Source organism: Ixodes scapularis, unplaced genomic scaffold (genome assembly GCF_016920785.2).
Source record: "Ixodes scapularis isolate PalLabHiFi unplaced genomic scaffold, ASM1692078v2 PGA_scaffold3__209_contigs__length_174095766, whole genome shotgun sequence".
Lineage (NCBI taxonomy): Eukaryota > Metazoa > Arthropoda > Arachnida > Ixodida > Ixodidae > Ixodes > Ixodes scapularis.
In genome coordinates, this window is record NW_024609868.1 from 119,335,426 (window position 1) to 119,351,906 (window position 16,481).

The following is a 16,481-nucleotide window of genomic DNA, read 5'->3' on the forward strand; positions in this document are numbered from 1 at the left end:
ATGCAAAAGAGAATATTTCCGAGTGATTATCTTCTCTGGGTTATTTTCACGTCGGTTATATTATTGTTGGGTGCACTGGGGGTGGTGTGCAAACTGGTATATTGGGTGCAAATGGTTGAGCAGGAGAATATGCTGAATAGCCTCTAAATGTTTTAAAGGGACAAGTTCAAAGCAAGCCAATCCCATTCCCTTTTATCAGAAAGTGTGATGCCACTTGCCTGAAGCTGAAGAAAAGGCAGGTTGAACCACTTGTACAGGAACTTGAGACCAAACCCATTGCGGAGAGATGACTCTGCATAACGGATCTGGGCGCTTCCGGCGGGTCTGCACACACAAAGCAAATGTGCGGCTGCTAACTCCAACACTGTCCTCCTCTCCAGGCAGTGAAACAACTGTTAAAATATTCAAAGCCCTGTTCTATATGTCAGCTATAGAAAAGGAAAAAAGAAGAGCGTTGACTTCACACATTGCACATCATTCCTAAAAAGACATTACATGAAAGTGATCATGCTGACAAATACTGGTAAGCATAAAATCTGTAATAGCTCTTACATGGAAGAATACAAGGGCATCTGAACGGCAGGGCCTAAAGGTTTGCTTTCATTTCTGGTACACACCATGAGATGGCACAGAATGACAGGAAAAACCGCAAAATGTGCGACCGCCACTGCCGCGCCCCGCACGAATCACTTTGCTTTTGCATGCTCCGACCCCTGACCCTGGATAGCTCGGTTGCCGAAGTACTTGGCTCACAATCTCAAGGTCTTGAGTTCAAATCCTGCCGGGGACTAGAGACTTTTTATATGGTTCCCTATAAGTGTAACGCTTTTCAGTGACTGTTTTTCGTTACAGCTGGCTGTTTCAGAAAGAACTCCATGGAAATCGTCTGATAAAACAGATTCTGTGTTAACTCTTTCCGTACCGCGCCCATAACCAACGATTTGCGAGCCCAATTGCAAAGCCTCTGATGCGGTTATGAACTTAGGACATCTGATGGTTAGAATATACACACTAGTTTTCCCTATATTGTAAAAGATTTATTTTTTGTGGGCTCAATATTTCGCGATTTCGGTCAAAGTCGGAGTTTTGGAATAATTCACGGGCCCTAATTTTCGCAACGCGGTGGGATCGCAATATACATTTTACATTTTAGCGGAATTGTTCGCGGGACCTATTTTTCACGAATTGTAGGCGATTCGCGGAAATTAGGTCTTTGCGAAAGTTAAGTCGTTTACGGTAGCTTTTTTTCCCCATGAGATGACGATCTATCATAACTAAACACGGAGACGAGAAAGAGGACTCCGCGCTGTGAACTTATCGCAGGATGTGCCTCCTCGGAAGCTTTTAAAGTCTCCCGATTCAAGGGTGTCTGCAGTCAATTTTGTTGCTGATACTAGCCTGAGTGAGTTGGGAGATGTCAAATCATCAGATTTTAGTTCCGACAGAGATGATTTGTCAAATAAGCCCAGAAATCAAAAACTGTGCTTCAATACGGCTTGTTTTGGTTTCGGTGTGGCTTTTCATCTTCTCTGCTGGTCTTGCGTGAAAGTCCAGGCGGTTTGTGCATATTGACAAAGGGAAAGGCGCACCGCTCGATGGATTCGACGTAGAAGCGCACTTGGTCCTCAGTGATGTTCCTGTGGTGCTTCATGTCTAGGTGATTGGCCAGCACGAGAACTGGAATGTTGTCAGGAACCTTGGGCAGCTCCCGCTGCACATAGTCGAACGTCCTGCAAGTGGACACAGGTCAAGGTCAAGCTCAAGATGTGCCCTCTCAATACCAAGAAAAAGTGCCAATGTAACCTTGCTCAACTCTTGCTAAAGCAAAAAAACAAATGATATAGGCTCGATCTTGCTGACAAAGACCAGGGAGCACAAAATCTGTCCCGCACAAACCAAGCTCTGCATGTCGTTTGTGCTAGTTTTTTTATTATTTTTACAGCAGAGCTGTTAAGGGCTAGTTTCCCCAATATCGTGTCTGTCAGAAAACAAATGATGACACCAAACTCTGGAAAGCTACCGCCATCTATGAGCGACAGCGGAAACCAGTCAACAGGCTTGCCGGTTGTCTGGTTGCCGCCATCGCTCATACATAGCGCAACCTTTCCAGCCTTTCCACTTTGGCTTGCTGACTTGCGGTCGGCCATTACTTCATTTCCACCATAGTACAGTACACATCAACGACATGCGAAGTCGGTTAGCCTAACATTCGGAACAAGGCAGTTCAACATCGTCTCGACTCGTTTTCGACTCGGATCCCAATGAACAAAAAAATCTATGTGCCTCAGACCAAAAATCTTCAGAGACGGAATCCTCAACGGCGAACACCTCTGGTGCGTTTTCACTTCCAGAGCCTACACCAATCATCAGGGGACAGGGCTCTGCCATGCCAAATACTGAACTGACATCAGAAAGTTCTCCTGAACCATCCTCCTCGTCTGTTCTGGTTCCTCTACCTAGAACACGCCCCAAGCGCATTACAAACAAACCAGTGTATTTTCTAGAAACTGATTATTTTTATCGAGAAGGGGGAAGTGTTTCGATGGGACTTCGTCGTCTTCATTCAGCAAGTGCCAAGATGCGTGGCCTCAGCTCGGGCCACGCCCCACGCACTGTTCCTGGTTGAGCTAGCGACTTATTTGCAGGGCTCGTAGCTCCCCACCAATCTCTTGCAGTCTTCTCTTGTAAATAATAGACCACCACTGAACAGCTGGTCTTCCTTCTTCACCAGAGCGGAAAGGATGAAAGTTTTTGTTATCTGTTTTCTCTTTTTTTTTATTATTATTTTATTAATTTTACTCTTTTATTTTATCCATTTATTTTACTTTTGTTTAATTTATTTTTGTTTATTGATATACTTTTATTTCTTATTTGTTTTATTATTATTTTTCCTCATATTTTTACCTTATTTTATTGTTTTCATCTAAAACTTGGCCACTCACACCGGCACGTTTGCATTCAAATAACATGATTTACATTTCCAAACCAGCTGTGCTACTATAGTAGCTCAGCGGCTATAACACCTGAAAAGCCACCGCACCGACCGAGGTTCGAGCCCCACGGGGGCTCGAGCTTTGCGTATAAACTTCACATATAACCTCAACGTCCGTAACACTCGCAACGCGTCACTCGTTCACAATGCCCGCTACGGCGCTCGTTTTCTTGTGACGTTTGATGCAACGTGGAGAGTGCAAATGGCGAATGCATGCTTTATCGAGGCTACGTTCCAGACTCGAACACAAAAGTGTCAAAAGCTGGCTTTGTAAATAGTATATTTAATTATTGTCCATGTTGAGCCAGTTGGTAACAGCCGTGTCAATCGACAAAGTGCTTGGCTGTTGAAACTAATTTGCCAATAGAAGATAGAAAAAAAAGGCCCGCCTACTTACTAAAATTAATGTGATTACCAACGCATACTGCAGGACTAGGGGACGAAATTCAGCGACTGTCAATATTCAAACAATATAATATATGTACCCCATTACAATTACCACATTACGAGCGTTACCGAAAAAGGGTTTATTATAGGAAGATCTCAGCTAACACAGCATGTTTGGTCAACAGTGTCGATGACGATTAGCGATTGGACAGAATCCGAGAGGATCTCGTTTTGGGGGCACGTTTTGGGGAGAGCATCCTTTTTCCACGGCACCGAGGCAAAGGAACAGATGTGACCGATCCCTTCCCTACCCCAATGCAAACAGTCACTTTTTGCGAGGACTGAGCAGGACTCTCTGGGTATTATCTCGGAAAAGAGTAGTTGTCAATGTTCACAAAATTGCGGCGAGCACCATTCGACGCTCTCCCCTCCTTCGTTCCCTGTAAATGTTGAGCAGAAATGCTTGAATGGCAGGCATTTCGCCTACCACTGAGCAGGCAGGATTCAACAGCTCGGGAGGGTGGCAAACAATTTCTAGCTGATAGGGGGCACAAGAATCGCAATTGTCGCATCATTATCAGCAACAGGGCAGCAGCCTAAAAGCATCTTTTCGGAAAGGTGTGTAGACCATTCCATTAATCGCCTTCTGCGCTGTATAACATGGTCCGAGCAAGCACTGCGACTCTCCTCCGCAGAACATCGAACACCGGGCATGCATCCACCGCCTAGTGACTCTGCATTTCTCAACCGATCGACGAGTGCTGGGAAGATGTACGGTGTGGGTTTGTGTGCAAATTTACCGAAAACAGACACATTGACTAGTTCCCTCCTTAGCTCCACACAGTAACCCCCAAGCAGATGACAGATTCGTCTCCCGTCGACTCTCAAGCACAGGCATGACAAAGTGACGTGGAATGCCGAATCCCTAAAAAAGCCTTTAAATATGTGACGAATGCAGGTGGACGTAATGTCCCCGCTTGCTCGTTACTAAAGGCCCTGGTGCGGGGCTGCCAGAGACGTGCTCACCACTGCTTGGTGATGTCCAGCATCATGATCACTCCGTTGGTTCCCTTGTACACGTCTATGAACTCCGCGTCGAGAGCCGGCTCCTCCGGCACCTAGAACAGACGTCACGAGTCCAAAATATGTAATAACCGGCAGCCAAACGCAACCAGTTTCTCTACTTCACCAGCTTCCACACATAAGCAGGGAGGTCAGGACCCATGGCCGCATAGAATGGAGCTCCGCTACACGCACTAAAATGAGCTTCAGCACAAAACGATTACATTTCGGAATTCCCTCTCTCGGAATCTAAAACTTACTCCCGGCACGGTGAAGACCCCCGAAACTATGGTGCCCGGAATGAGTCTTCGACTGGCGCGCTTAGTGTCCTATACCGCCCCGCCCGCGCACCAAATGTGGGAAGCAGCAACAAATTACGTCACCACCGCCGGCGCGTCACACCATTGAACGTTGCAACCTCGGCGGTAGGTCGTAGAAGTTTCGGCAAAGATACGAGCTGACGGAAATGTCGCTGTCGTCATGGCGTCCCAACTATTGATTGCCGAAGCTTCCGCAAACTGTCCAACCAGGGAGCGGCCTGCAGCAGACCAGGCTCCTAACGTACCTGCCGCCGCTGCTCCGCCGCCGCCGGAATTGCAGCAGCCAACGGCATGACGTGAGCGCGACGTTGGCGGGAGGCATTCAAGGGTCACAAATGGGGACGCGGTAACCGCTCCGATCAGAGAGTCATTCCAGGCACCGTAAGGAAACCAAAAAGAAATGCCTCGTCCCTCTGTGCGGAGAAACCGAGAAGACGGGAAGCAAAGACCTACGCCGGCCTCGGGGCTGCCAGCATTGTCGAGCTTGAGTCCCTCGATGGGTCGTCGCTTCTTGCCCTTGTCCACCACGTCCCACACTTCCACCTTCACCACGTCGTCCGTGGCCTTGTAGCTCCACTGGATGCTGGCAACCTGCACGGCCCCCAGCCTTCATTAGGAAGAGCAAGAGACTCGACGAGATAACCACACGTTGCAGAGCCACAACGTGCGGGTAGCGCGCGAGCGAAGAAAGTGTGACGGACGACACTGCGATTGAGGCATGGTGTCAAAACTTGGCCGAAACCCTCGACTCAACAAGGCAGTGGTCGCATAAACATGACAAGGCTGAAACTGTATCAGACCGTCCCTCGTCATTTTCTTTTCATAGTATAATAAGAGATCAGAACCTGTTGCCATCCTCGCTATTTTCCGTGTGGTCTGCACTGTATACTAATTCAATTATTCATGATCCTTGTCCCCGCTATAATGTACCAACATTTCAAAACATTTGACTTGAGAATCGTGTATAAAACCAAGACTTCCTAGTGCACTGAGAGTAAACTTAGAATGTTTGTACATTTAGTCAAAAACAAAACTCCACAAAGGATTAGCAACCAAACGATCCAGTCTTGGTCTTTTCATTATATGTCGGTTTCCCACAGCGGGTGCTAGAATCCTCGGCATGCTCAGGTTCAGGAGAAACCACCAACTTGTTACCTTTTCAAGGATATTTTGTGGAAGTACTCTAGATACTCAGGAATATCACTTTAAAAGATATCATTGGGATGTTAGAAAAAGGGCACGAGAAGATGAGGATCAAAGAGATAAGCAACGAACAAGTGCCCTACAAATTGGCATGTTGGCAGTTATCTGTGCTCTTTAGGTGATGTTACCAACCAGCCCCATTCACTGGGCTCCTGTCAGTAGCATACCAATGTTTCCACAGATTTTTAAGCAAAACCTTTACAAGTTTTAAATAGAACACTCACATTTCTGCACGGATCCAGGGACCACAGATTAAGTGTAATATAGAGCCTTCTAGGGCATTTTATTGCGCGACACTGATTATGCTTCCGAACTGGCTTTTCAAAGCAGTAGCTTTGTAGTACTTTTCTAATATCCTGGCTAAAGCTTTGCAGATCTTGCTCTTTGCTCTTCTCCTGATGCAGTTTGAATTCACACTGGGAGTGATGTCACTCGTTGTTACAACGCATAAGCATGCAAGTCTTCTAAACTTACCATAATACTCATTCTGGTTTCTGCATTTTCTTTATTTATTCGCCGTGCCATCAATTCCTTTCCCTCACACTGAAGTGTGAGAGTTTTCAAGGCTTTAACAATCCCAATCTCACCTTCACATACATGTTTCCAGGTTTTTAGGAACTAAGGGATATTCTAATGACTTTCCGAGTAGTTGCAAAAACCCTGACCATGTTGCGTCGGACAAGCAATCTGCAACGAAGACATCAACTTCTGTACTCTATGGTTAGCAACTGTCATCCATACTTTAAAAAAACATTCCATCATTGGGAGAGGTACACATAAAGCAGCCAGGGAACTGTTGGAATCCTACTCAATCGAAAAGAAGGGGAAGGTAGCTGCATCAGCCAAACACCTGATCATTCACATTAAAAGTGAAATTTAGCCGTATTACATGTCGAACCAACAAAGGGCATCTGGCCTGCCCCAGCGAAGTACTGAGAATTAATTTTGACCACCTGGGGATGTATTGCCATGCAATTGAAATTTCGGTTACCATGGTGCCTTCTCCGCAATAAGCCTCCGTCAGACTGCGGGCACCTTGGCCATTCACATGGAAAATAAACTGTGTCCTTAAAGATGTGTTGATTCCGTCATGACATGGGTACTTACTTCTTTGGTGTTTTGACACAGAATGTGTTAAGGGCTGGGGTCCCCAAGGAAATTGTGATGCGACACCGTGATGTCATTGGCATGATGGTCATTACGTGACACCATGACATGACACCGTGCTGTCACAAGACATTATGATGTCACGTGATATCATATTGTCACATCGGGTGATGTGGTCGAGTGACAACGTAACAATCTGCAACTCCTTGACATGACACAGTGACATCATGTCACGGCATGGCCACACAGCCGATTGTGGCATCATACGATGCAAAGTCGTGCGACACCGTGTTCGTGTCCCTCTAACCCAGTAAAAATCAAAACGAGCTGCACATTCCGTCTCTCAACTTCATCCACATATTTAAAAAAAGCTATTTTTTCCAACAAATACTTAACGAGTTCGGCGCTCGTCCCGTTTACTTTTTTTCAATAATCTTTGTCTTTCTGTGGTCGAGCCCAGCGCTCCCCGTGGCCCCCTTACCTGAATTTCCTCGCTGGGCTGGTACTCCTCCTTGAGGCGCTGGCCCTGCAGACGAAGAAGCAGGCATGACTTGCCCACGTTGCGGTCGCCCCGGATCACCAGCTTCACTGCACCGCAGGAGACGGAGACAAGTCAGTTCGTTCAATCACTCGTTCGTTTGTACCGGCATGCGATCATGTATCACTAGTGAGGGATGCTCATTAAAAACCCCACGCTAGCAGTGGTACTGCACTGGCAAAATGTCTTGTCTACAGCTGAGACAACAAACACCCATTAAGGCTGACTAGCTTCTGGCTGTATAAACATGCATACAGCATTATTATTATTATTATAAAGTGGCAAAGACAACCCTCCGTGCGTGATCCAAGGACGGAACGCTTTGATTCGTACGACTGATCTTCATGTGGAGAACTGACAACCGACCGACAATCAGAACTAGATATGCATAGTGTAAACCAGTGGTTCTCGAACGGGGGTATGGGGACCTCTTGGGGTCCCTGAAGGCCTTCTTAGTGTCCGCAAAGCCCTCGATTGTCAGTTGAGCCGAGCAATTAAGTTTCTTAATGATGCTAGCTGTTCAGCAAAACTAAACAGATTGCATCACGTGCACAGAGTGAGTAGGGTAGATTATTCTCCATTTCAGAACTTCAAAGTTGGCTGACATACATTTAGTTTTCTTCATTCACCCTTCTGTCATTTTAATCGTCCAAAACCCTCCTGTAGATGGGGTCCCCCATCTCTTCCACCGATCTAGATGAGGTACCCGAAACATTGATGGTTGAGAACCACCGGTACAAACAGTTCCTCTTTTCATTTCTCTAAATTATTTTGTCCATTTCTCACATCTCTATCCCCCTTTACCGATTTCCATTCTTTCTTTCACCTTTCAAGATCTCCCGATTTGAGATGTCCAAATCACATTTATACGCGGGCATCGGGGCAGCAAGACTACATCACAGCAGTACCATAATGCCCGTGACAGGTGCGTTCGACATACTCCCATTTCCGGCCCCCGGATTTCCACCCAACAACGTCCTGCTTCTGTAGTGCCGTTGCCTGGCACGATTCTAACGGTGACACCCGTTGTGCCGTAGGTTGCTCCACGGTCCAAGAGTTTGTCGCGGAAACTTTAACACCCACGAGACGGACCTCTGCGACGAAAGTGATCCTTGCATTCGCCCGTGTCTTTTACTGGAACTTCGGTGACCAACCACCGGTATAGCACCATTCAAAGTCACGACGTGCCGGCCCCTGCAACGCGACTCATTACCGCTTAGGGACCACTTCCAACGCGCAACAGCTGTGGGACACACAATGCACAGGTCGAAGTTGTGTCCCAGCATACCGCAAGGGCGACACTGGATAGCCGGGCTCCGGTACGAGCGCGACGTGAAATCGACTCACTGTTGTACTGCACCCCTCTGGCGAACCTCTTCTGGAGGCTCTGCTCCATGGTCTGCATGCCGGACGGAGGCTGGGGCTTCCCCCCAGCTGCCTCATTGTTGCCCACCAGCTTCTTGAGGGCCGTCAGCATCCTGCTCTTCCAGAGGCTGCCCGGGTCGGGCAGCACCGACCTGCAACCACACCGGCGGTCAACGCCGTGCGACGGAACACGGAGCCATGGGGAACGCCAAAAGAACCCAATCCGATTCAATCCCTGCCCGACTGGAACCCCGTCATTTGTACAGCCCCACATACCCGCAGATTAAGGCTCAAACTGATGTTTCCAATTGAGTGTGACCGCTAACTATGAGGAAACATGCGGGAGCACTAATGCCATCTACCAGGTAGCTCTTGATCCCTTTCCACCTGCCTGTGACTACACTGAATGTTTTGCGGTATTTGTGAGATCCACTTGCTATCCATGAGAAATGGTCAATTATAACCAGGGTTATAACCAGGGTTTCGAATAAATTCGAAAAACTCTAAAAGAGACACCCGCCAACAAAACTTTAGTCAATTTGGATTTATCCTATAAGCTCTGAATTTTTATGTGTCCAATTCCAAAGTATTGGACTTTCTGAGGTCAAAGTTCATAAATATAGTTAGGTTAAAATTAACTTTTATATGGACAAGAGGAGGCTTGGGAGCAACATTCGCATGCATAGCTGGGTTTTCGTTTAAGCATGGTGCAACAAGGCTCGGAGAAACTATTCAATATTCTATTCAAAAATATTTGGCCAAAACCACTATTCACTTTGAATTTGCTTCAAACTCGAAATCCACTACTCGCACTTGGCTACAAGATGCCCATTTGTGGCTGACTGAACATACAGACAACAGAATTTATAAATTATGTCTCGTGGCATATAAGTACAGCACACATTATTTGCTTTTAAGAAAAGTGCCTTTTGTGTCATATGGGACCTAATTAGGCAGTTTAAATTTAAAATATTTAAACTTTCCAGAGTCTCTTTATGCAGTCAATGCTTCTTTGGTGCACTAAATAAAAATGTATTTGTGGTTCACTTTTTTTATTGGAAAACAAAACCTTTATTGGAAAAATTTAGTGCGCACTGGCCAGGGAAGAAAAAGGTGCACGATTTAAACACAAAATGAGAATAGTGGTTCAAATAGACCCTTTCCGGAATTCAGTCTGGCCACTTTGATCACTATCATCATCATCATCTGAAAACGGCATATGTGCTATACTAATGGCGGCCTTCTATTTACTGATGAAGGAAGAAGTTGAAGATGCTCCTATGCAGATGATTCGAGGCCTATATATTCTCGATGTTAGCGCAACATGAAGCAGGAATCGGACGTAAGAGCTGCGTAAGCGTTCATTTCTAACTCGTTCCCAGTCAATCTGTTAGGAGCACTCACTCGGCCTCAAAGCCCCTTGATGTATAGAACTCTATCAAGGCGTCTATGTGGGTTGGCGGTTCGTTCCAACAGTCTGCATTTGTTTCGCCATTGACACTAAAAGAGATTGAGAAATAATTGTTGTGAAGTGCAGATTCTCGTTTACCGTTGACCTTTAAGTGATGGTGCCCCATTAAATACTGCAGACCACAGGTTCATTGCCGCCATTAGTATAGTAAAAAGATTAACTGCCATTTGAGTCACCAGATGGCACAGAATTCCGGAAAGGGTCTATTGGATAGTGCAGAGTGATACCTAGCTTCAACACTTAAGAGAATCAGTTGTCATGACTTTCCCTAGCACTGCAAAGGCTACGAATGATGATGAAGTGCTATTCTATTTTAATCACTCTTCACAAACCCCTACTAAAAATTCTGTTGTGTTGTTTCAATCCTCAATAAAATTAAAAAAAAAAAAAGTTTATACTGTTATGTTACAGTTATGATGAAGCCTCAGTAATCAATATGTCTAGAGTACTCATCCACAACTAACCTTGAGATTTAGAATAACATATATTTAATCTTTGTTGGAATGCTCAGAGTAGAAATGGAAGTATGAAACCATTTTCTGCAATTTATGATCACTGTGTGCTAGGCACTATGTGCTAGGCACTGTTTGTCAAAAATGAATATCACATCACTAAGTGCAATGTGCACAAACCATTTTATGTATCACAAAGAGCGGACCACCCAAACGAAATCTGACCCTACAGCTTTCACACTGATGTTTTGGCCTTTTTCTGATAACTATTGAAGAGTGGAAGAGGTTGCCAAATTATGTATTCTGTTTGGCTGTCTCTATGTCTTAGTTTTTAGTTTTTCAGTGTGTTTGATTATACTTGATGAACACATTTCTGAAAAACCCACCCCCTGCAATAATGCAGTATGGTAATGGAGATTTGTTTGTAAATAAATAAATAAATAAAAACACCCATTAATAAGACCAAATAATTTACTAGCCCTGGGTAACAGGAAATTCTCCCTCCAAATAATTCTTCAGAAAAACGGTGGCAAGGGATGATACAAAATTCTTCTCCAGCCCGAAGGTAAGTAGATAGATACCCGAAAATACTTGACTTTCAGCCATGGAAGCCATGCAGAAAATTACTGACCACAATGTGTGCATAGCTGGCAACTGACTCAAGTTATGAGTGGTCACTGTACCCCACTGCCCAGGCAACAAGAAGTCAGCATGCCGAAAAAAAAAAAAGAAATAGTTTTGGCAGGTTTGTGCCTGCATTTGCTTGCTACAACACAAGTCTGTAGTGTGTGCACACCTCTAGAGCATCAAAAAGATGTCTGTTAACTCGCAACAGCTGCAGAATGTCCACTTGCATTCAAAAACACTTGAAAAACTAAATTCTAACAATTTTAGATTTTCCAAACAAGCTGATACTTGTGCTACTTACTGAACGAGCATTTTCACAGCTACCCTCTAATATGGATATATGGATAGCAATAGTCTAAATTAATAAAAATTGTCTTTAAAGGAATCGTTTTACATCTTGGCAAGAGCGGACAACTCACACAAAATCTGACCCGACTTTGTCGTAGACTGCCTAAAAATGTATTGATGAGCCTTCAAAGTTATCTTTGATACAAAACTAGCCCGCTTTCGCTTTCTATAGCGTCTGAGGGGAAAATACTTTTTTTCATAATAAATTATGCAATTAAACTTTCACTTTTTTTAACCCAGCCTTTACAATAATGCCCGACGGTAATGCAGGTTACTTTGTAAATATATAAATGAGGTAATCCACAGACCTCTACCTCGAGCTAAGTATAAAAGCTTTCCACAGCTGGTGAAAGAACTGAAGTCCACTCGCGGCACATGCTCCAGGTGAACCTTGGTACAGAATAAATGAAACAGCCCTCTAAGCGTTCCACACAAAAAAAGCCCCAGTGAAAGCTACAGATGTTCTTTGGCCAGCAATAATTGAGTGCAGAGAATGCTGGTATTCACAGTGGGGAAACATGTTTACGTTCAAAGCCCTACAAAATGCCATTCAATTTCAGAACCAACTTCAATACTAACAATTCCAGTAATTCTATTGCTTCCACATTTTTAAGTGCCAAGGAAGTTTTACAAATGTGAGAATGCAAAAAGTGCCCCAAATGCATAAGATAACCAGTGACTCTATATAAGGCGTGTCATCAACTCATTTGCGATTCAATATAAATAACTTGGAAGAATATTCTAGACATGCTTATAAGATATTTTTAAACAATAATAAATTATTATCTATGATGCATCGTCAAGATCTGATAACAAAAAATTTTTTCAATTTTATCCGGTGTCAGTACTTCAAAATTGACCTTATGAAGGCAAAGAACTACAGCCATCTAAGGTAAAATACAATTTCAAGGCACCTTGGTCAGGCATAGTCAATGCCTTGTTATGCTTATCTGAGCACCCCAGAGTGTCACGTGATAGCGCCATGTGACAGCCAGAACAGCCCCCATAAATGTGCCATGTTCTTCAAGTGACATTTGTTCTCTGGCAGGGACGATGTGTAACAAATCCCATTCTCCTCGCGTCACTAAAGCTTTGATCGAATGAACTTTCGCCGGTAACACACATCTGTCCCTTTTGTTCTTGGTCCAAATGAGAAGATTAGGAAAACATGAACCTAAATTGAGTGCACAAATGCAGAACTTGCTCACTCACTACGATCTAAACTGATGTTTTCGGTGTCTCCGCGGGAAATTAGATCAAATAATGGTCAAAGCGCAGCCAAGCTGGTGCACATTAATCACCATGTTTAAATGCTGATGCTGTGAAGGTAACTTGAAGATAAGTTAGAAGGGAACAGAAGAAAGGTGACAGACAAGTGTCAACTTTTGAGACACTTGTCTGTCGCTTTTCTTCTGTTCATTTTTAATTTGTACTCAAATTTTTTTCCTAGTCTCAAGGTTTAAAGATCATGATTGAAATTGGATGGTTCCTTTCCTTCCAGTCATCCAAATGTTAAAGGGGTCATGGAACAAGATAGGGTTGGAATGTTCATGACTTTGCAGAGGCATACTAATTTAGTCTGGCCCAAGTATGCTCGCACAGACCGCCACCAATTTAGAAGCTTCTTTGTTACGGTGAAATTGCGAGGATAAAAGGAAATTATTTCTCTCAGTCTTGTCTCTGCAAAACTTAATGACGTAATTGTGGGATCAAAATCCCCCGCCTGACGACAATTGAGCGTGGCTCATGGATTGGACACGAGAACTGCGTGAGCACTCAACTTCTGCCCGTATCAATGCCTCGATGACACTCGGATATAATGGCTTGTGTCCAACCACTGCGGTGATGAGAATAGCCGAACTCTAACAATGCCTCGTGCTCAGCACACATTTTCTACTGTGACAACCCCAGCGCATGGCGGCATAGGATAGACACCAGGCCATGTGGCAGCTTGTTCTGGCTTCAAGTTGAGGGAATGAATGACGTTCATATTTCTCTCTTTTTTTTTTTTTGCGACTGCCATTGCCTAGAAACAAAAACTAAGGCAAGCTTACTCAATTATTAACGTTAGGGAGTAATCCTAAGTAGTATTTGGTGAAAATAGAAAAATTGCTTCATGGCTTCTTTAAAGCTGTGGCTTCCTTACCTTTAAAAATGCAGCTCGAGAGTCTAACCGCCGAATTCACAAACCTCACTGCAATTGAGGGTCCCCTCCACTTCCTCAAGGAAGGCGCGAGGGCCGGTGCTGGCCAATCGCGACGGCGGATCCATCGTCGCGATTGGCCAGCGCCGACTCTCGCGCCTTCCTCGAGGAAGTGGAGGGGCCCCTCAATTGAAGTGAGGTTTGTGAATTCGGGCATTTCATTTCGAAGTATCGGGAGAAAATATTGAGTCTTGCTGATTTCAACCAAAAGTTAGTGGGGAGAGAACTTCAAGTGCAATAAGATTTTACATTTCATTTTTTTTAATTGATTGCAGAGGCCTTTACATGTGGGAAGGGGACAAAATATCAAGATATATGTCAACTAACACCAAGGAAAACTACAGTAAAGCAACGGTCAGGCTGTTACATATCAAACGAGGCAGCGAGTGCATTTCGAAAACTGGAAGGGACCTGTGAGTAATAATTGAAAACAAGCGTGTTAGTGAATACATACGAATACTTGAAAGGATAAAACATCGAGGACGGGGATGGAAACAGGACTTCTTTCATTGAGCAACCACATAGATTGGCACAAACTATAAAACCGCCCCCCAAAGGTTTCAACGTTCTCGAAGAAGAAAAGGGAATTTACTACAAATATAAAAGTTTAAAAAGCACTGTTCACAGCCACACATGCAATGACTGTACACCTTATGTATCTGAAACTAGAATACTGGGTGGGCACAACAACAGATTTCGGAGAGAAATCATTTGCCATAGAGACTTTCAACAACAATATTTCTGCACCTTAAATATCACTGACAATGACAGAGGTCAGTTTTCTTGCACCAGAGATAACTAGGTTACTGATACCTCGTCGTGACGCCACCGCTTTTTAAACTTTTACATTTATAGTAAATTCCCTTCACTTTTTAACAATTTTCTTCTTTCCTTCTTTGAGAACGTTGAAACCTTTTGGGGGCGGTTTTATAGTTTGTGCCATTCTATGTTGTTGCTCAATGGGGGAAGTCCTGCATCCGTCCCTGTCCTCAGTGTTTTATCCTTTCAAATATTCGGACCTGTAAGGTTACAATAGGGCATGGGAGCGAATTCTATTCCAGTCGGAAACTGACAACTGCACTGGAGATTTTAACAAAGAGCTCCTATTATTATTATTATTGTTATTGACGGTAATTTTGGCTGTTTTCGCGACCCAGGGTAACCACTATTACAGTGAGATACGAGCTGCTAACTAGAGAAGGAACACAATTACTGTTTTTGCTACCACGTCCCCAAAGATCACACGACAGGGTGGACCCCCGGTCGTCGTTACTGTGTGCTAAAACACAGCGATGAGCAATACGCCCTTTAAACAGCGTGACACGGAGGGACCGCACTGTCTCCCATTTTATCTATGGCAAGAAGTTTGACAACTCGTCACCGAGCAATCGGAAAGCAAACACGGAAATGGGGCAAGGAGACGAGCGTGATGATTGCACTCCGTCCGTTGATCCTTGTCAGGCTACTACCGTGCATGGGGCACGGCCGGGTTTAAATCGTTCGAGTACGTGAGCCTTCGGCACAAAGTAATTAAAAGAGAGCTCCCACGTATCCAGATGCTCGAGATAGATTCGAAGTCAGACAGCCATACTCACAGTCCGTCCTTTACGCAAACACCGACGACGCTGTGCTGCACGCTGGTAACTGAACATCACATCTCCGTGAATTCAGATGACTTGTGTACCTCGACGACATCTTACACGTTGATCGACGGCTTCCGTATGCCCGTCTGAAGTCCCTTATAATTTTGCTATTTCGATAGAAGAGCTACATACAGCGCCATTTTGGAAGAGCGCAGCGACATCTGCTCTTGTCATCTCGACATGCCACAAACGAAACTAAAAAAAAAAAAATTAAAGTCATTTAAAGCGAAAAGTATTGTAAAGCATTTTTAAATAATGTTACCTAAAATCTGGTTTTAAAGTTGTACTGCGTAATAAGATTTATTATTTACCTAAGCAGCTGAGCATCCATACTTCAGATTATTTGATCGGGTTAAATGTACTAGCTCTATATCCTCTATATATCTATGTTATACTAAATGTTTACTTTTTAAAAACTGCCAAGCGATTTTTAACTTATATAAAATGTTAAAAAAGGAAACGTTGAAAAAAAACTAACAACCTTTGGCTTGCTCTGGCTGATATGAAGTTGTCTCTGCTCTAACTTCTAAAGTTGACTTTTTTGACTATACCACGAGCAAAACATGTTGGGAAGCAGAACCGGCAAAACGGTGAGATATCTGAAGCTGAAACTGCCGATATTCACTTCCTTACAATTGCATTCTTTCTTAACCATTGTATTTAGTTGATAGCCACATTTCTGAATGAGATAGACGTTTTAGTAAGTTGTTTGCTCAAACCGTTGAAATCGGGAAAGCACCTCGGGAGAGGCAGACGACAAAAT

The 16,481-nt window shown here is 44.2% G+C and overlaps 2 protein-coding genes across 2 annotated transcripts in view; one reads left to right on the forward strand and one right to left on the reverse strand.

Annotated features, from left to right (window-relative positions):
- Positions 1-15,883, reverse strand: part of LOC8041454 (rab-like protein 6) — a 49,084-nt gene extending 33,201 nt beyond the window's left edge. Inside the window, exons 1-7 of the mRNA XM_042292609.1 lie at positions 15,671-15,883; positions 8,957-9,126; positions 7,553-7,659; positions 5,215-5,352; positions 4,406-4,497; positions 1,590-1,730; positions 219-324 (exon numbers count right to left, since the gene is read on the reverse strand). Coding sequence (XP_042148543.1) covers positions 219-324; positions 1,590-1,730; positions 4,406-4,497; positions 5,215-5,352; positions 7,553-7,659; positions 8,957-9,086 — 714 coding nt within the window. The 5' untranslated portion in view covers positions 9,087-9,126; positions 15,671-15,883. The remainder of the gene's footprint in view (positions 1-218; positions 325-1,589; positions 1,731-4,405; positions 4,498-5,214; positions 5,353-7,552; positions 7,660-8,956; positions 9,127-15,670) is intronic.
- Positions 15,884-16,168: 285 nt separating this feature from the next.
- The window catches only part of LOC115308400 (surfeit locus protein 1), a 31,068-nt gene continuing 30,755 nt past the window's right edge, over positions 16,169-16,481 (forward strand). The window contains exon 1 of the mRNA XM_029966298.4: positions 16,169-16,308. Within this exon, the coding sequence (XP_029822158.1) occupies positions 16,282-16,308 (27 nt within the window). The 5' untranslated portion in view covers positions 16,169-16,281. The remainder of the gene's footprint in view (positions 16,309-16,481) is intronic.